Source organism: Penicilliopsis zonata (assembly GCF_001890105.1).
Source record: "Penicilliopsis zonata CBS 506.65 unplaced genomic scaffold ASPZOscaffold_2, whole genome shotgun sequence".
Taxonomy (NCBI): domain Eukaryota; kingdom Fungi; phylum Ascomycota; class Eurotiomycetes; order Eurotiales; family Aspergillaceae; genus Penicilliopsis; species Penicilliopsis zonata.
Window position 1 is genome coordinate 1,455,493 of NW_019208912.1, and position 18,382 is coordinate 1,473,874.

The 18,382-nt window shown below is 50.8% G+C and overlaps 10 protein-coding genes across 10 annotated transcripts; 3 read left to right on the forward strand and 7 right to left on the reverse strand.

The window, feature by feature from the left end:
- Positions 1 to 820: 820 nt before the first annotated feature.
- Positions 821 to 2,148, reverse strand: ASPZODRAFT_58681 (hypothetical protein; the record flags this gene model as incomplete). The annotated part of the gene is made up of 2 exons (XM_022728789.1): positions 821 to 1,507; positions 1,567 to 2,148. 2 exons carry the CDS (start codon positions 2,146 to 2,148, stop codon positions 821 to 823), a joined length of 1,269 nt encoding a protein of 422 aa, XP_022584602.1.
- Positions 2,149 to 2,369: 221 nt separating this feature from the next.
- ASPZODRAFT_128700 (hypothetical protein) lies at positions 2,370 to 3,561 on the reverse strand. Its single transcript, XM_022722095.1, has 2 exons — positions 2,801 to 3,561; positions 2,370 to 2,751 (listed from the first exon to the last, which is right to left on the reverse strand). Exons 1-2 carry the CDS (start codon positions 3,547 to 3,549, stop codon positions 2,403 to 2,405), a joined length of 1,098 nt encoding a protein of 365 aa, XP_022584603.1. The 5' UTR covers positions 3,550 to 3,561; the 3' UTR covers positions 2,370 to 2,402.
- Positions 3,562 to 4,089: 528 nt separating this feature from the next.
- On the reverse strand, positions 4,090 to 5,093 carry ASPZODRAFT_89928 (hypothetical protein; the record flags this gene model as incomplete). Its single annotated transcript, XM_022730377.1, has 2 exons — positions 5,013 to 5,093; positions 4,090 to 4,949 (listed from the first exon to the last, which is right to left on the reverse strand). The coding sequence occupies exons 1-2, from the start codon at positions 5,083 to 5,085 to the stop codon at positions 4,090 to 4,092; spliced, it is 933 nt and encodes a 310-aa protein (XP_022584604.1). The 5' UTR covers positions 5,086 to 5,093.
- Positions 5,094 to 5,286: 193 nt separating this feature from the next.
- On the reverse strand, positions 5,287 to 6,084 carry ASPZODRAFT_89929 (hypothetical protein; the record flags this gene model as incomplete). Its single annotated transcript, XM_022730378.1, has 1 exon — positions 5,287 to 6,084. One exon carries the CDS (start codon positions 6,082 to 6,084, stop codon positions 5,287 to 5,289), a length of 798 nt encoding a protein of 265 aa, XP_022584605.1.
- Positions 6,085 to 6,318: 234 nt separating this feature from the next.
- Positions 6,319 to 7,255, reverse strand: ASPZODRAFT_58606 (hypothetical protein; the record flags this gene model as incomplete). The annotated part of the gene is made up of 4 exons (XM_022728782.1): positions 6,319 to 6,408; positions 6,475 to 6,778; positions 6,854 to 7,146; positions 7,211 to 7,255. The coding sequence occupies 4 exons, from the start codon at positions 7,253 to 7,255 to the stop codon at positions 6,319 to 6,321; spliced, it is 732 nt and encodes a 243-aa protein (XP_022584606.1).
- Positions 7,256 to 7,550: 295 nt separating this feature from the next.
- On the forward strand, positions 7,551 to 8,715 carry ASPZODRAFT_128703 (hypothetical protein). The gene is made up of 2 exons (XM_022722096.1): positions 7,551 to 7,792; positions 7,878 to 8,715. Exons 1-2 carry the CDS (start codon positions 7,662 to 7,664, stop codon positions 8,545 to 8,547), a joined length of 801 nt encoding a protein of 266 aa, XP_022584607.1. The 5' UTR covers positions 7,551 to 7,661; the 3' UTR covers positions 8,548 to 8,715.
- Positions 8,716 to 9,354: 639 nt separating this feature from the next.
- On the reverse strand, positions 9,355 to 10,482 carry ASPZODRAFT_139425 (hypothetical protein; the record flags this gene model as incomplete). The annotated part of the gene is made up of 3 exons (XM_022724552.1): positions 9,355 to 10,089; positions 10,144 to 10,325; positions 10,383 to 10,482. 3 exons carry the CDS (start codon positions 10,480 to 10,482, stop codon positions 9,355 to 9,357), a joined length of 1,017 nt encoding a protein of 338 aa, XP_022584608.1.
- A 552-nt stretch (positions 10,483 to 11,034) lies between these two features.
- ASPZODRAFT_139426 (hypothetical protein) lies at positions 11,035 to 11,895 on the reverse strand (the record flags this gene model as incomplete). The annotated part of the gene is made up of 3 exons (XM_022724553.1): positions 11,035 to 11,487; positions 11,556 to 11,611; positions 11,661 to 11,895. The coding sequence occupies 3 exons, from the start codon at positions 11,893 to 11,895 to the stop codon at positions 11,035 to 11,037; spliced, it is 744 nt and encodes a 247-aa protein (XP_022584609.1).
- Positions 11,896 to 12,390: 495 nt separating this feature from the next.
- On the forward strand, positions 12,391 to 13,240 carry ASPZODRAFT_128707 (hypothetical protein). Its single transcript, XM_022722097.1, has one exon. The coding sequence runs from the start codon at positions 12,703 to 12,705 to the stop codon at positions 13,177 to 13,179; it is 477 nt and encodes a 158-aa protein (XP_022584610.1). The 5' UTR covers positions 12,391 to 12,702; the 3' UTR covers positions 13,180 to 13,240.
- Positions 13,241 to 15,986: 2,746 nt separating this feature from the next.
- Positions 15,987 to 18,374, forward strand: ASPZODRAFT_128708 (hypothetical protein). The gene is made up of 4 exons (XM_022722098.1): positions 15,987 to 16,331; positions 16,399 to 16,566; positions 16,646 to 17,358; positions 17,419 to 18,374. The coding sequence occupies exons 1-4, from the start codon at positions 16,024 to 16,026 to the stop codon at positions 18,171 to 18,173; spliced, it is 1,944 nt and encodes a 647-aa protein (XP_022584611.1). The 5' UTR covers positions 15,987 to 16,023; the 3' UTR covers positions 18,174 to 18,374.
- Positions 18,375 to 18,382: the final 8 nt, after the last annotated feature.

The following is an 18,382-nucleotide window of genomic DNA, read 5'->3' on the forward strand; positions in this document are numbered from 1 at the left end:
TGACACGAACTGGAAGACCCGATGGGAACAAACATAAATGCTAGACCAAATTGCCAAGTCCTCCCAAGTTGGACGTAGACCTGGGCTGATGTATTGATCTACCATCCGCAGCAAAATCCAGACAGATGCAACATGGAAAATCAAGTAGTAGAAGGAGACAACGGAGTGAAGCTTCCAGAAGGCAAAGCGCTCCGCAATCAGAAAGCGAATGAAGGCCGACTGGTAGCCTTGCTGCAGGGTTGGTTCCAGGTGGTTATAGACAAAATGGTCCATGAAAGTATAACCCGGAGGGCCTGACGTCCGCAGCCAGAGTATAAGTCGTTTCTTTATCTCACAGCTCAAACTCCCGGGTTGTGGGCTGTCAGGAGCAGAGAGAAGATAGGGGGTGGTAGAATTCAGGAGATCCTTCCAGACCGCTGGGTTGGAGACCCAAAGACACTGTGAAGAGCCATTGGAAGGTCCAGGGGAGTCACAAAGTTGGCTGTCAAATGCCGTCAACGCATCCGTATGCTGTAAAATGTTGGTATATACTGCCGGCGTGAGGACTTGAACAGCAACAGTCTTTTCTTCCGCAACCCGCTTCCCTCCAGTAGCAGCTTTTTTTCGATCAGAGAAGAATGTTTCTGGTCTTAGGACCCAAGATTCAGATGGTTTGTAAGATAGAGTGAGGGGGCTTGGAGATTGCGCTGTCAGGTAACGAAGATAAAGCCGGAAATACCTTTCGAGAGACCTTTCAACAATGTCAAGTCAGTGAATATCACTCTTCCTTCACAACCGTTGGAATTTTGAAGAAAAGAAAAGTACGGAAAACTGCTCAGACCTACCTTTCCAGTTGCGACTCACGCCTGGGAATGTTGGATCTGATGACTTGAGGTCTTTCATGGAGTATTACATTCCCACGGAGCCAGATACGTAAAGCCTGGTACATGATTCGAGGCATCGACAGGGTGCCAACCCAGCCCCAACCCAGAATAAATTTGACCAGGCCCAGCCCATTGGTAGCCAGTAGATCAACAGGAGTGTCCCATGAGTGAATCCGGGTGATAATCTTCGGTCGGCCTTCTGGATCATGGAAAGTTGCACTGAGCTGAAGGTCACCAGGGATCCCCCATTTTGGTCCGCATGGGTCGACACATGTCGTGGCCATATGTCCTCCGACATCCTCAAATGGAGAGATATAAAGATCCCGGTCCCAGTGTCCCTGATAAGACTTATGTCTAGACTTCGAATGACTCATACGAAGAGATATCAAGTTCCCATCCGCAAACCCTGACACGGTACTCGGCTTGTTTGAGGGGTCAGGATGCTCGATAATTTCGCCCAACGGATCCAGTCGGTAAAAGACCGGTTTCCTTTCTCCAAAAGAATTGTTTGCCTCCATGACCATGGCCGTGAGTTGCTTTTCGGAAGAGTAGAGGAACCACCACGTCGCAGGATTTCGAGTCGACCAGAGAAAATTTGGAACGCTGATCATGTAGGCATACGGCCATTGCTGGGGATCCTCGCCCTGTTTGAATATCAGTATTCATCGTACTTTCAATATTCACGTTGGGAAAAAAGGGGTACCCTGGCCTCTAGCCACGAATGGAGCTTCCCCTCCAATCCGCCAGGGTGGTTGCCACGATCAAGGTAATGTCGCTGATCAATCGTAAACAAGCACCAGTTTGAGAGCAAAGGTTTCCTGTCGCTTTTCTCCGGTCGAACTGTATCAATTGACAGTAGGGATCCAATGGTTCCGCTGATGCCAATCGGAACGCCCACGAGAAAATAGCTGTACGAAAAGCGATACTTCTGATCGAAAGTTCGGGCATGAGAGATTCTACAAGGATAGAAAAAAGGTTTCCCGAGAAATTCTCTCCCCTTTTGCAGATCCTTGTCATTCGACAAGAGAATCAGGTTTCGATTGACATAGGCAGCAATGAGCAGTCGAAATGTCCCAACCCCAACGAGTAAAGAGGTAGCCAGTGTGAGAAAAATCCCGACAACCTTGGCCCAAGAAATTTGAGGAAGAAGTTGGAATAGATTCCCGAGGATGAAAAGCTCCACGCATTTTAGAATCCGACTGGGCAGCGCGAAAAAGGCATAATCGGCAATACAGCAAAGGCTTAAGACAGCCGCTAAATCGACGTCGTTCAAGGGGAGTTGCATTGTCATTTGGACGCGAGGATAAATAACGCCCAGTTGGTTGGAGGTTTTAGGACCAAATTTATAAGAAGACTGGGTGGTTACCTGTTGGTAAAGTATGTTGGTAAGGTATGTAGTTGAGGTATGTGTAAATAAGGCAGTGAGTCGATAAGTTTTAATATTTCTAGACATCTAAATTATATACCATGTCTCCTTGCATCCAGTGTATGTCTATGTATGGAGTATATTGTATCTATTCTATACATTGTCTATATTGTCTAACCTGACTTCTTCCTGTATCTTTTAAAAACATGAACAAGCAGATTCGCAACGCAGATCTGCTCCGTCGTATAGAGCAACACCGGAATAGACGTCTTGGCCTTGATCTCCAGATCCAGAGGCGCCCACATGGCATACAGCAAGGGGATACCCAAGGCAGTGCTCTTCGCCGGTCCACAGAAACACACGGCAATCGTTTCCTCGGGCGAGAGAAGGGGATCCGCAGCGAAGAAGCAGACGGCAGTCAGAACGAGGTAGAGCAGGATATTGAACAGGACGGTGAACACGATACTCGCTGCCGACAGTTTCTGAATGGCGTTTGTCGCAAAGATGGATGAAAAGGAGGTCCTATACAATCAGTACTATACTATTTATCTCTATAGTAGGTAGTAGTTACCACACTAATAGAGCCATGCCTGCACTGGCAACCTTGGACAACTTGAACCTCGCAACCGCCCGCTCCGTCTGTTCAGGCCACTTCCACCGCACGAATTGCCCGACAACCAACGGCAGAAGAACACTCAAACCCAACTGTTTGAACACAGACGCGTACATCGCCGTCAGGCTGCTTCCTGCTCCGTCTCGCCAGGTCGTGAACTCAGACGTATGCGGCAGCAAGACCAGCGTCCAGGGGGCGGTGATAAAGGGACCCAACAGGTTGGCAATCAGGACTTCTACCAGGGCGGCGGCGTCGTCTCCGCCCGCTGCTCTCGTCATGACCACGTTGGAAGCGATGGTGGTGGGGATGCATGCTGTGAGAGTGTATCCTGCCAGCACTGAGGGGTCGATAGAAGCGCTGGAAGTACTGGAAGTACTGGAAGCACTGGAAGCACTGGCTCTGAGGATAATTGCAATGACGGCTCGCATCAGAGCAGGAACAAGAAGAAAGGAAATCCCCTGCACGAGCAAATGTAATCGCCAGTTCTGCATCTGGCGGCCGATTTTGTCGTGCGGAATGCTCAGTCCCCCGATCAGAAACATCACGCCCACCACGCCGTACAGGATGCTGTATTGCGAGCGGATGATGCCGCCGTGCTTTGCGACCGAGGGGAAGCAGTAAGCCAGGGCACACGCAATGCCCATGGCGACGAGCAGCCATTGCTGAAGGAGGAGCGAGAAGACTTTTTGAATTTTGGTCTTCTCCATAATATAGAGATAAATGTACAATAGTATAATATAAAGATAATAGAATAGTAGAATACGTAAAGAAAAGAAATCCGGGCCGGGACTGCGGCGATTGATCGGCATCGGTTATTGGACATGCTAGTAGGTAGATTGATAATTATTTTATTCTACAACTAAATAATAGTCATATACAATATAAGAAGTGAGGTTATACCCGAGGACTCTACTTCTACACTGTCAATATACTATGAGCTGATTACACAGCAGGTATACTACAGAGTTACTCCCACAAGCTAGAACGGTATTGTCGTCCGAATACTCCATATGTAATCAACTACCTGGTACCTAGGTACGGAGGACTTCGTACTCTGGGCTCCGCCTATCAGAATAACCCCCTGCGCCATAAGCTTAGCATGGCTAATCTACTAGGTAGAAGTATGAGTACTAACTGATACTAATGATTGGCTATAGTGACTACTAGGTAGTAGTGTAGTGACGCTAATGGAATAACTGATAGTTACGACTGATATACTACCTAGATACTACCTAGTAGGTGACACTCTACTCCTTGACCAAAACACCATGGAGATACGGAAACGTAGACCAAGAAGCGGCCATCTCGAGACTGACCTCTGCCCACCCCTTGTCCCCATCAGGCGCCTGGCGTAGAACCGCCCCGGTATCCTGGTCCAGCCGACAGTTGCCCACGAAGAAAGCCCAGCCACAACGCATGTACACAAACTGCATCAACCGGGCGAGTACGCTGCCCCTCCCTGTAAGCCACGGATTGCGCACATGCTCGCAGACCAACATCTTGCCTCCCGGCCGGAGCATGCGGTACAGCTCCTTTGCGGTGTGTGCCGGGTCGGGAACACTACACAATACCCGTACACAGATGATCGTGTCGAACAGGGGGGTCTCTGTCTCGGCTTCCGTCTGTGTGATGAATCCGCCTTGGACCAGGGCGCTCACTAGAGATTCCCGACTCGCGTCCGCGTTCAAGATATGGTATTTGGTCTGGATCCCATGGCGCACGGCAGCGTTCCGAAGAGCGTCGTGGAGCCCCACGGCCGGCTCGGCACCGTACACCTTGCTGATCTGTGATTCGGGAAGGAAGGCAAGCTGCGAGCCACTGCCAGGGCCGATCTGTAGCACAACCCCAGACGCATGCGATAGCAGAGGAGGAATCAGGGCGCCGGAGATGGAGGGGGGGGCTGCTTCTTGTGTGGGAGACGGAGGGGGGGCGGGGGCTGCAGCAGCAGTGGTCGTAGTTAGATACATTTCCCAAGACAGGAGGTTAAGCGTACCTGATAATTGAAGCCAGAAAGAGGCGAATCCCTGGTCACGCACGCGTTGCCATTGGCTCCTGGACAGTGGAAATCCGCTCGTGGCGGTGATCGAGACCAGGCTCTGGAGGTAATCTTTCGCTTGGTCAGTCGCAGGTTACGGGTCCAGGCTTCGAGAGAACAGGGCGAGGAACACACGCGAGATGGCCGATTTCATCATGTAACACGGCTCGATCAGCGAGAACAGCCATTGTGACCGTAGAGACGCCATGGCGGCGGTTGGCACTGCAATGACTGAGCGAGTGATTGAGGTCATTTCAATTTCCTGATGAAATAAAGTAGAGATAAGGCTTAGTCAGCTATCGGCGTTTGGTCCGGCTTTTGCCACCTACAGTACTTGAACTACTTAAAATATAAGATTTCAGGTAAGACTTTACTGTTGACTTTATTCTATACTTCATATTCTATAGTTCTATCCAAATACCAAAGCCCGAACCTCGATGCTCTCTCTCGGCTTTGTTGTCGGCCGCGTCCGCGGGTCGGAAAACGCAGTATGGGCGACTCTGGCCGCAACGCCCGGCAGGGTATCGAAACACTTGAGGAGGATGCGTTCGTGGGAGTCGATGCGCGAGCAGAACTTCCACTCTGTGCGCGGGTTATACCGGACCCCCATGATCTCGCCGTTGAAGGTCGGGTAGCGGTGCTGGATGGCGACAAAGTCGTCGTCGGCGGTGGTGCGGGCGGACGCAAACCCCAACGGAGACGACTCGACCACGCCGTTGATGGGCCGCCAGACATTCACAATGCGATACCGCCCCTTGTTGACGAGGTGCTCGGCATGCCGCTTCACTCGGTGCGCGGCGGACTGCTGCGTCTGGTCCGCGTGCACTTGGTGGACGGGTTGTCGGACGGCCTGCGGGTTCGAGATGCGGATGGTATGGTCGAAGATAACTACCGTGTGGGCACCGGGCAGCTGCTCCAGCAGCAGCCGTTCCACCTCGGGATAATAGACGCGGCGGATCTCCTCGTCGTCCCGGAAGGTCTCGTCCGTGGTAGCCGAAGGAACCTCGTGGAGGATCTGGAACGCGTCCTGGTCCAGAGTGTACTGGCTCTCCTCGCCGCGAATATCAGCGATGGGCACGCTGCGAACGTCTCGTCCGTAGTTGCGCTCCGGTTCTCCCTCTGGAGGCTCTTCGACGTAGTTGAACGGCTCTGTCCCGTCCTCTGGGGCCTGGTAGAAGACCAGCTCGGCCTCGATAGATCCAGGCATCATTCTTGTACCTAGCTAACTTTAGGTGACTGACTGGGTGAACCAATTGCCTCTTATTTCATAATTGCATTGATATTCTAGCGCGGGGTTATCGGGGTTTGAAGACCTGATTACTAAGATCACGGCGTTTGATTGTTCGTCAGCGTTCACGCATGTTACAATGAGTAGTTTTATTCAACTCATCAATCAAGATGAACACACTATATCTAAAAGTATACTATTGAATATATGCATCTACCACTTCTCGCTCGAGGGCCTCAAGTCCAGCTCAAAGGTAAACGCCGCCCGGGGCTGCATATGGAGATACCAGTAACTATCGGCAATCTACTATGGTCAGTATCATGCAGTTTCTAAGTTCAGGGTCAGATTAAAAAAAAAAGAAAATCTTACTGCCTCAGGAGTCAGCTTTGCTCCGTTGAATCCCCACCCCTTGGTGACAGGGGTATCGATGATTCCGTCGATGATGCTGTGCGCGACGTGGACGCCCTGGGGTCCGAACTCGCGAGCAAGCGACTGCGCCATTCCACGCAGAGCGAACTTACCGGCAGCAAAGGCTGCAAAGTTCGGAGACCCCTTCAGACTGGCGGTGGCACCGGTGAAGATCAGTGTCGGGGAGAGCGTACCAGAGCTCTCTACCTGGGCGCATTGCAGAAGGAGGGGTAGTGTGGCTTGGGAGAAATTGAATCCCGCGGTCCTATCAAATTAATTTAAAGAAAAAAAAAAGAAAAAAAAAAAAAAAAAAAGCAGCAGTAGAAGAATGGATGAATACACTGAATTGGTGAGTCCCTGCTGAAAAGCCTGAGGGGTGAGCTCCAGGAACGGCTGGCGCACCAGAGCGGCCGCGTTGAAGATGGCCGCCGCAAGATGGCCTTCAGGATATAGCTTCTTGATCTGGGAAAACGCGGACTGCGTGCTTTCAACGTCCGTCAGATCGGCGCTGATACCCACGGCCTGGCCACCGGTCGCATTGATCTCCTGGACGGTCGCCTCGTACGAGGTGGGAGTGCGGGACAGGAGGACAACGGGGTAGGCTTTGGCGAACTTGAGGGCGATCGAGCGGCCCTGGAATCAATTAGACTTCATGAGCAAGAATTGAAAATGGATAGAGATCATCAATTGGTCTTACAGTGCCGCCACCGACACCGGCAATAATGGCAAAGTGCTTCGACATGGTGTTCTTGACTGTGAGTACCGAGGTTGTGTTTGTCTTTCGGCTGTTGTCACTACGTGGGTTTTTATCGGGTTATCTCAAAAATCTTTATAAGCATACGTCATTATCGAGCAGCCCCTCTATAGACTACTAAGTATCTGCTACCATCAATTGGTAAGAATTTAAAAAATATAGTTAAATCAATGCCTTGTATTGTTTGTTTCTGGTCTTGATTTCAATTAAAATATAATAATGGTAACCAATTAGAGGTATTAAACCAGGTATCATGACTCATTATTGTGTGCTTTCCAGTCATTCGGCGATTGAAAATCTCACCACTCGGGCGAGAGAACGCTATATATACTGCCATCCATGGCCAGCTCAAGGGAAGAAGAAAGGGTACAGGGAAGAGTGATATATCATTACCATGGATGATCGTATAGACTCCATATTGCCAGAACAGGGCTCTGCTCTTCCTTGCGATGTTGCAAGGGAGTGCCCGACAAAGTCCAAACACGACGTTGGCTGGCGGCGAATTGTCCGCAACTTTACTCCATCGTATGTTTTTTGAGTCCAATTGATCCAATTGATTGATAGGATGAGTTTTATTGCATTAAATGCTGACTGTGATGCGCTCCATAAGATGGTTTTCTGTCAATATGGGAACTGGGATTGTCTCCCTTCTCCTCAATAGCCTCCCATACAACGCGCGATGGCTGTATTGGATCTCGGTCGTGATATTTGCCTTGAATGTCCTTCTATTCACCGTTGGGGTGGCTCTCTCCGCGCTGCGGTACATCCTGTATCCCCAGATATTCAGGGTCATGATCACCCACCCGGTCCAGTCGCTGTTCCTCGGCACGATTCCCATGGGGCTCGCCACGATCATCAACATGTTCTGTGACGTCTGTGTTCCGTCCTGGGGTGACGGTGCGGCATACTTTGCCTGGGCCCTGTGGATTCTTGACGCTCTTCTCTCCGTGTTTACAGCAACAGTGCTGCCTTTCATCATGATGACCAGGAAGAATGAGACGCATCTGGGATCCATGACCGCCGTCTGGTTACTGCCTATTGTCTCTTGCGTGGTTGCTGCGGCCTCGGGGGCCATTGTGGCTGACGTTCTTCCGAATTCGCAACTCGCCCTGGGGACCATCGTCGCCAGCTTCGTTTTATGGGGAATCGGAGTTCCCCTCGCCTTCATGGTGGTGACTATCTATCTGCATCGTTTGATGCTGCATAAACTTCCTCCCAAGGCGGCCATTGTCAGCGTGTTTCTCCCCTTGGGCCCGCTCGGCCAGGGGGGTTTTGGGTGAGCAGAACAGCAAGACAAGTCCTGATACACGGCTAATTTATTGATCCAAATAGTATTCAAAAGTTGGGGAAATCCGCTGAGCAGATCTTCCCTCAGACTCGAACTTTGGGCCATCCCACTGCCGGCGTGATTCTCTCCGTCTGTGCCACGGTTCTGGCCCTGATCCTCTGGGGATTCGGTCTAGTATGGCTCATCCTCGCCGTGGCCACTATTGTTCGAACACGACGGTTCCCCTTCAATCTCGGTTGGTGGGCATTTACCTTCCCGCTAGGAGTCTATGCTCTTTGCACCTGCGAGCTTGGACGAGAGCTTCCATCTTCTTCCTTCTCTATCATCGGGACGGTAAGTTCGATCTCAGTGACAAAGAACTATTCGTGTCAGCTAAACAATGCTCTAGATTCTATCCCTGTCTGTGGTCATATTGTGGGCGCTGGTCACCGCCCACACCTTCCGTGGTATTCTCAAGGGAAATATCTTCTTTGCGCCTTGTCTGGCAGATCTGGAGAAACATACCCCCCCGGTGTCTGCTTAAACCGGCTGCCATTTGGACGGACCTAGATTTCAATTCATTCTCATTGGCGTAAATAATAGTAATACTAATAAGCACATCTCCTTGTCTGATAGATTCATGCGTAGACATAGATGGCCAGACTTAAGGAAAGTTGCCGGTGAGAGAATTCAATAATTGTGTGGGAGTCAGGTGACTACTACCTAAGGCTAGCATTTCTTGCTTAAGTATCTGCCTAATTGCTAACAACACTGACAACTACCACTCCATTAGACCATCGCGTCCCTTTGTCCATCTATCTCATTGAGACGTCTTCCACTCCTTGTCCGGGAACTTCTGGCCATTATCCTGACGGGGCTCTGTCTCCTTGCGATCCGTCATCCCCGACGAGATGTCGTACTTCAGACCATTGTCTTTGAGCTGGTTGGAACCGAATCTCTCAGAGTTGTCGATGTGTGGCATGGAAGCATCCTTTTGCTGGTTTGAATCGAGTCTCTGTGGCTGACGGTCGAATATCTTAGAGTTGTCAATGTGTGGAATGGAAGCATCCCTTTGCTGGTTGGAATTGAGTATCTGCGGCTGACGATCGAGTCTCTTAGAGTTGTCAATGTTTGAAGCATCCTTTTGCTGGTCTGAATCGAGTTTCTGTGGCTGACTGCCGAGTCTCTGTGGCTGACTATTGAGTCTCTCTGGCTGACGATCAAGTCGCTCTGGCTGACTGTCGAGTCTCTGTGGCTGACGGTCAAATCTTTCTTGCTGACCGTCGATCTTCTCCGACTGATGGTCAAAGTCATCGATTCGTGTATCAGACCGAATATCCTTGAGCGGGTTCGAACCAAACCTGTTTGACTCGTCAAACCGCGGGGAATCCCAACCACTCTTGACCCGACTCTCCTGGCCGTGAAGATCCTGCCAATTGGGATCGCCAGAATGAATATCATCAAACTTCAAATCTTCAGGCTCGGTCGCAGCAGATTTGATATCCTTCAAATCCCGTCTCGCCTGTCCCTGAGGACGGCCTGCAAGACCAGGACCCTATACAATAACTTAGCTAAGACCAAATTTTCTCCTCTTTCAAGACACTCTCACATGACCCTCGCAGAAATCTTGGACTGGTCCAGGAATCTCCCTGCACGCCCCCCAGCAGTTATCGATACAAAAGACATGGCCCTCGGGCGCGCACGAGAACAGGGCGTTTGCGGGGTTGCTCTCTGCACCGGCGCAGCTGGGGCTTTCATGGATCGCCTCTTCAAGATCAGGCAAGGAGAACCCTGTTGTTTTCACAGTCAGAGGCTCGTTTTAGGAGCGGCTTTCCAATACAAGCTGACCTTCACGCAACAACACATAGCCACAGTAGTGCTCGCCGATATGGCAGTACTGGGCCAGAGCGCCAGCAAGGAAGAATGTAGAGAAGACGATAGACTTCATGATGATTTGACTGACTGTCTGTCTGTACCTGGAATTGGGATTGCGAGTGACTTGAGGTGGTGTGTTGGCTGACCGAGAGAAGAGTTCGTCTCTTTTATAGTTGACTCTGCCGTGTTGATGGCTTCTCGATTTCACGGCTCCTCCCTGGTCATGATCTAGACTGATCTATTCTGTGAAACAGCGGCAAATTGAAGTAGCTCAAGCTCAAGCTCAATCTAAGACATGGCCATTCGGTTTGCCTTTCGGTGTTTATGTACGTATAGAGCTCTACACACACATATATACATATATATACACGCGTAGATATGTATTCAATCTTATTATCTCAACGTCGAATATCAATTGAAGTTGATATTATCTACCAGCAGATGGTTAAGATGCATTTACCAGAGCTATGCTGTAAATCCCCGAGGTAACACTTTCAGCGATGACTATCGGGTGTCCTATCCATCATGTTCCACGGTGAACCTGTCTGTACCGCAGGGGAGGGGGAAAAATGTAACTTCTGAAAATGTCTGTGTATTTTTTTCAATTTTTCCAATTTTTCTCCCGTTACCATACCTGATAGACGATACTTGCTATACTCAAGTACTTGCACCAGAGCACTTGGATACTAGACGCCCTGGATCTTTGTGTCGGGGCCACAGGGACAGGTCCAGTAGCACCAGCACTCCCGGTAACACTTCGAGTAGCACTGACGGTTGTACCGGCGCTGTTGACAGTGGTGGCTAGGACACTCGCGGGAATCGCACTGCCTACCCCCTTACTCGTCCATGGCAGGGGAATATCCATCGTCTGTGTGTTTGGCGGGGTGTTTCCCTCGTAAATATTGCTGACGGTGCTCTTATTATCACTGTTATCATTGCTATTGTTATTGCTATTGGTGGTTTGCGTGACTGTTCCAGTGAGGAGATTGACTGTATCCCCCGTCGGAGAGGTGAAGGTTCCCGTTGCGATGGTGCCGTACCACCCGTCTGCGAAGTGGACGTTCGTTGTAAAGGGGTCCTAGAGACATTTAGCAAATTCAGCTTTAATATAGAGAAGTCAGGGTCAATAGTGAATTCAAGGTATACCCAACAAAATGGTATTCCCTGTTCGTCGAGTAAGAGACAGTCCATGGATTCCACGCCTGAACGGGTCAGTCAAGTCACGTCTTGGTGTTTTCTTCTTGTACTTACAGCATAGCACTGTATCGTGGCTTAGGTCTAGCCTCTTCGCACGCTCCTTGGTTGTCTTCTGGTCGTTGATCGAATGAACCAGGTTTTCGTACAGGTGGACGAGGTCTGGGTCGGACGCGGTTGAGGCACCATCGGGCTCGCACACTTTGTATCCCTCGATGCAGGAATCGGGAAGTTTCGATTCAGAGAGGGCTATCTGGCTGAGATATAGCAGTAAGACTGTTATCAGTAGCATTTTGATGGTTGAGTTGAAGTTAGAAGTGAGGAGTGGTTGATGAGAGAGGTCAGGTTAGCAGTGAATGTTGTGCTGTAAAACAGTGCAATATTACTTAAGATCTTACTTAAATATGATTTATTTATATACCTCATAATTTATATTAAGATATATATTTTTCACGTTCCTACTCTACAAGGAATATGTGATAGAAATATGTAATAATCTAAGTTTATATAAAGAATAAGAAATGATCCATTAATTATATTATGGAACTGTGAAGACCTAATATAGTCAATATTTATTATATAAATTACCTAGCCCTACCTGTTGATATAGATAGCTTGATTTTATGAATATAGAATTGCTGGTTTATTCTAACAGGTAGTATGATGTGCAATCTGTGTCAGAATAAGTAAAATTTATAATAAGGAACTCATTAATTGTCTTGTCCCGAGGTTCTCGCTGGAGGCTCTCGGTCAATATCAATGGAGGAGGACTGTGTCTCTTGTCGCCCCTTGTGCATGGTTTACAAGTAGACGATTGAGGAGGACTCCTGTGTCGGATATGTCCGAGGTGAGTGACTTGAACTTCAAAGGCAAGATCAAAGATTCCGCCATGGATATCGAGATCCTTTTCGAATTCAGGGGTATGATGCAGGCGTAGTATATTGACAATGTCCAGCGCTTGGCTAAATACAAGGGCGTATGGCATGCTACACAACAGTCGAACGAACAGAGTGGCTGGCGTCGCTGAATAGTCGGTACTAAGCTGAAAACCCCGACTGTCGTCCATCTTCATTTTTGGGAGGCCGAACAGAGCGTAAACATGATCACAGACGTCAAGACACTGAGCACGACCAAACTTGACGACAAGTGCGTTAAGCCTCTTTTTCGAGATATCATCTTCTTTTCCCAAGCGGTTCAATTCGTCGAGGATATCCCTTGCATACCGGCCTCTCGGGGAACTGCCAAGTGCTATATCCCAACCTGTGAATCTCCCAGGAATCCCCCTGACGGTAGTTGTCAGTTTCCTGAAGGCCGACCAAGGTACGAACTCGGAGTCGCAGAAACCAATGGCTCCCCTAGCAAGGAAAATCCCCAGGATAGTCCAAAGCCGTGTACAGTAAGAACGCCGATATACTGCATCCGACTTCCCTCCGGTAGACTTGTGTATATCGATCGTCTCCTGTTGCCCACTTGTACATCGCTCATTCGCTGCACTTGCGTGTTTTGCTCGGGGATGTCTTCTTGGTTGATGCAGATCGCGTCCAAGAAGAACAAGCTGCCTCTTTCCTCGCTATGAGCTAGTGTCTCTTCATAAAGGGTGCAAGTTCGAAAGGACGATTGTTGACAAAGATTCTTCTGTCGGTCGTAAGACTCGCCCACTCATAGGAAAGGGCAATATACACGACTTCGTTTGAGACCTTGTAGACTTGCAGAGAGAATCTTAAAGAATCACCAACAGCCGTGTCTTCGAGTCTTAGAAGACGGATATAGGGTGCATTCGATGGAAGGGCCCTATACGTGCAGTTTGAGGCCATTATCGATTGCTCTTGGTAGTAGTGCAGCAGTATTGCTTGAAATAGAATTATCTGCGCTGATAGAGGCGCTTGGTACATTCCTAGCCTTGTTAGAGGGTCATATCTGGTTATCTGCTGGCAGGCCTTGAGAACCTAGATCATATATATTTATCAGTCAAAATCCATCTGAATATGAAAACCAAGCTGGTATAGCGAGATTATGCAGGAAACTGAACTCGGTATGAAGATCTGCTATATATAGCCGATCTACGGAATCTCCCTGTCCCTGCCCAGAGGCTGTGGATCATTTTAGTGTATATGCAAAGCATTTGTTAGCAAACCGCCTAAACTCGAGGCTCCAATTTCCACCTGGACATATTGACGGAGTATTCAGAGTCATGTAGAAAGAAGACTGTGCAGAGTAGGAGACTTGCTACAGAATACCTCCTGGGGGGTGTCCCTACGTTCTCGTAAGTCCTGACTTCTCGTACCACCTCGTGTCCTCCGTCTAAAACGCGCAGTACGTAAAAAAACTCAAACTTCCCCCTGGAAACGAAACGCCGTGATCGGGACGAGGGCACACGTGATCAGTGGCGTTGTGACAGCGTCACCGGCGTCACCGGGTTCTTTCTTGGCCTTCTAATGCTTCTCAAGGCGTCGGATACGGCGTAGTTGCTGCCAGTCAGCTCGGATAACTCCGTTACCTAGCTGGGTAGCGTGTTCTAGGCGCATTTCAAGGCAGTCTAGAAGGCCGGGAGAAGCCTTCTCTCGCCACCCGGAGAGTACCTTAGGTGGTACCTAAGGAGGAGTGCTCCGTAGGGGAGACTGCCTTAGTGCGCCCTGCGAGCTTGGACACAGCAGCACAGCCAGCAAGGCTTTCTCGAGTTTGATGCTGTGACACATCGGGGCAAATTTAGATCATCAATAATATGTACTCCGTAGAGTAGTACATAGATCTGCGGGACGGCATGCTTCTCCCTGCTATGATAGGCTGCAGGGTTGAGATTGCCTGTCGTACAGTAAGCAGTGGGCAGGCCATAGGCCGATCAGGGGGAGCCGAGTCCGAGCATGATGGAGAGAGTGTTTGATGCCACCTTAGGATGATTGCCTGTAGGCCATAACAGAGGAGGAGGTGTTTCGACTCGTATGACCAGGGTGGTGATGAAGTTGTGGATGAATGGGCGTTGGATTTAGAACCACGTTCCTGGATTAGCGCATCTGATTGGGCGTGGGGCTTGTCCAAGCTCTGTGGGGCCGGGGGGGCGGGCTTGTCCCGATATGGAACCTGCCTTGATCCTACCTAACCTAACCTTGCCTTTAACTAGATACTCCATGTATTATTGGTAGGTACCTACCTAGGTAGACCGCTGTAGGTACTAAGGTACAGATTGTAAACCTAGACAGCCTCGGAACCTGGTGCTCCGAGGTTCGCTTCCAAGCCTGCTAAGCAACAGTGCCCAGAAAAGGCGCCTCGGGCGGACCGAAAGTAACCAGAGGATGACAAAAACCAAGCATCTAGAGTGGTAGCTTGGTAAATTGGCAGATAGTTCGGATATGGTTCCAGTGCAGTAGTCATGCACATGGGCCCATTCCCTCGCAGGTGTGGTGAGTCGTGACAAGTGCCCGAGACGCCTCTCGGCAGGCGAGGTACTAGGCTTGTGTGGCTCGTCTGAATTAGGAAATCGTTCACGTTGACTTTGACCATGCGTTTTCTCCGACAATAGAAAGGACTTTTAGAATATTATACCTGTGTATAGGGAATATCTGACTGGTTCCTATAGTAAAATACTACATGCCTCTATACCTACCCAGGTTAATAGGATTATTAATTCGAATAATTCTATTAACTGGATAAAGATTCAGTGAGGTCCTCCGTACTAGGGAGGTACTTCGGTATGCACTAACCCAGTAAAGCAGCTCCACCCACACCCAGCACGAGAGCACATGTCGGGGTACCCGTCTCTGATTGGTCCGCAGCACGTCCTGTCGAATACGTCCAGAACCCCATGCCTGCAGCAACCGAAAAAGAAACTTTCAAGCGCCTACCTAACCTAGTACGGAGCACGGAGTCCACGAGCCCACATCAAAACTAAGCCCAAGTGGAAGTGCCCACTGCACTGTACGGAGTAAACCTCTGCGCGTGATGGCTCCGGGCCAATCGCCGCCCCTCGACACCCAAGGCAGACTGGGCACGTGTCAGCTGTGGCCTGGCTGTCTGCCCAGTAGAATCTGCTCCACTCCCATGTGCCACTGCGTCCACGGTTCAGAGGTCTGTGAGGATGTTCCAGTCCTGCAATCCCCGAACGCTCCCGCCCTAAGCGCAATGCGCCTCAAGGCCAATGAGCGACGCGTCTCGAGGAACGTTCTCCTTGTTCGACAGACCCTGACCGGTGCTGCGCTGCTGCGGGTAGCGTGACGGAAATGAATCGGGCGCAAGAGCTGATCAACTCCTCCATGCGTCGCTTTCTCTATTTAATGCAGATCGCCAGCCCGACCGGTCTGGGATTTTTCTTCTTTTTCCCGCGAACGCCATCCCTTCCAACCCTCCCTGTACTCTGTACACACCTGGGCGTTACCCCCCCCCAACAACCCCCCCCCCCCCCTCCTCGCCCTACTCATCTCTCACCATGGTCGACGCCATTAACAATGGAGTCGCCGCGGCGAAGCTCAACGGCGATAACACCGCCATGAACCTGCCCGAGAAGGAGGCTTTCGACCGTCTCATCCGTCCCACGGACAGCTACACCGAGAACGGTACCTACTGGGCCGACCTCCCCATCGGCGAGCGCGTCAAGTTCGTCTCGGCCGTCAACAAGGCCGAGACCAACCGCGAGCTGGGCAACCTCTGGCAGATGATCAAGGATGACCCCTTGTCGCCCATCGGCTTCTACTTCCGCGAATACGTCGTTCCCGGTGCCGGTCTCGGTCTTGAGGGGTAATTAATTAGCATCCTTTTTCCTGGCTTCGGTTTGCAACAGATTCTGACCGAGCGTGTGTTCTAGTTACGTCCTCTTCTCCATCGGTAACATCTCCCCTCTCTTCGACGATGTCTTCAAGGCTTGCTGGAAGGAGGGTACCACCTGCAACCTGAACTGGATCGCCGCCATCACCTACCTCGAAATCATCGGTATCATCTTCGGTCAGATCATGGTTGGTATCATTGGTGACTGGTAAGATTAAACTTTTTTTTTTTTTCCTCTCCTGCAATCCGTCTCCAGCAAACCGACTAATTTTCTTCTTTCTTTCTAGGATCGGTCGTCGCTGGGGTCTCATTCAGGATGCCACTATCATGTTCCTCGGTCTTATCATGCTCGTTGCCGCCTGGGGTGTCACCGAGAACGGTTGGGTTATTTGCTACGCCTGGTCTCTCTGGTTCTACAGCATCGGTGTCGGTGGTGAATACCCCATGACTGTCACCATCGGCATGGAGAACGGCGCTGGTTCCGGCTCGGTCACCACCCGCGAGGATCGTCTCCACCGTGGTCGCAAGGTCACCCTCGCTTTCCTCATGCAGGGTTGGGGTCAGGTCTTCAACCAGGCCGTCCTCATGATTCTCCTCATCATTTTCCACCACGGCAGCATCAGCGCCCCCTACTCTGCCGTCGCCGTCCAGTGGACCTACCGTATCTCCTTCGCTCTCCCCGCCGTCGGCACCCTGTGGCTCATCTACTACCGTGCCTACCACATGAAGGCCGCCTCCAAGCAGCTCGCCATCATCAAGAAGCGCAGCCACGTTACCGGTTACGATACCGAGTCGCTCCGCCTGACCCTCAAGTACTTCGGCCCCCGTCTTCTCGCCACCGCCGGTTGCTGGTTCTTCAACGATGTCTTCGTCTACGGCAGCAAGCTCTTCCAGTCCGAGTTCATTGATATCCTCCTGCCCAACGAGACCGGCATCTTCCCTACCTGGGAGTACAACCTGCTGAACGCCTCCGTCTCCCTGGCCGGTTACTACCTGGCTGGTACGTGCATTCCCCCTTCCCCCCTAAACTTCATGTATTGTCCAGCTAACAGTAAACTAGCTTTCTTCGTTGACCACAAGCTCTACGGCCGCAAGTGGATGCAGATCATCGGTTTCCTGGCTGTCTTCATCACCTACGTCATCCCCGCTTTCAACTATACCTACTACACCGAGGCCGCCCACGTCCACTCCTTCCAGGCCATGTACTTCCTCGGCTCCTTCTTCACCCAGTTCGGCCCCAACTGCATCACCTTCCTGGTCGCCGGTGAGGTCTTCCCCACCCCCATCCGTGCCACCGCCCACGGTATCTCCGCCGCCAGCGGCAAGCTCGGCGCCCTCTGGGTCGCCATCCTCTATAACTACATCGGTGTCGAGGAGCGCTTCAAGATCGTCCCCTGGTTCGGTCTTGCCGGTCTCCTCCTCACCTACCTCTTCCTCCCCGATACCACCGGTCTCGATCTCAAGGAGCAGGAGCGCCGCTGGGAGTACATCCGTTCCGGCCGCGAGGCTGAGTACCACGGCCCCGCCATCCACTCCAAGCATCTGTCCGTGTGGGAGCGCTTCCGTGGCGTCGGCAAGAACTACAATGCTGAGATCGACTACCAGCAGAAGGTCGAGGAGATGCGCTCTACCTGGGAGGCTGCCATGATCGAGAAGACCCAGGATGAGTCTGGCACCGCCGTCGACACCGACGAGGAGCTCCACGAGGGCCAGGTCCACGAGTACTTCCGTCGTACCTCCCCCATGTTCGGTGGCGCCGAGAAGACCCTCCCCCGCGAGGAGGGCTTCTCCCTGCCCCCTGCTGCTGAGGAGTAAACGCGCCTCCCCTTTCTTCTCTTCTGGAAAGACTTTTAATCTTCTTGGAAAACCAAGTTATACAAAAAAGAAAAAAAACCAAAACCCTCTGCGATGTGGTAATGTTGTGATGTGGCATGCATCCTGACGGTGTAGATTGCAGAAAATACCCCCTCTACTTTGTGATATAAACTGTTCTATAAACCGTTTTGTGTTTACTCTTCCTCTTC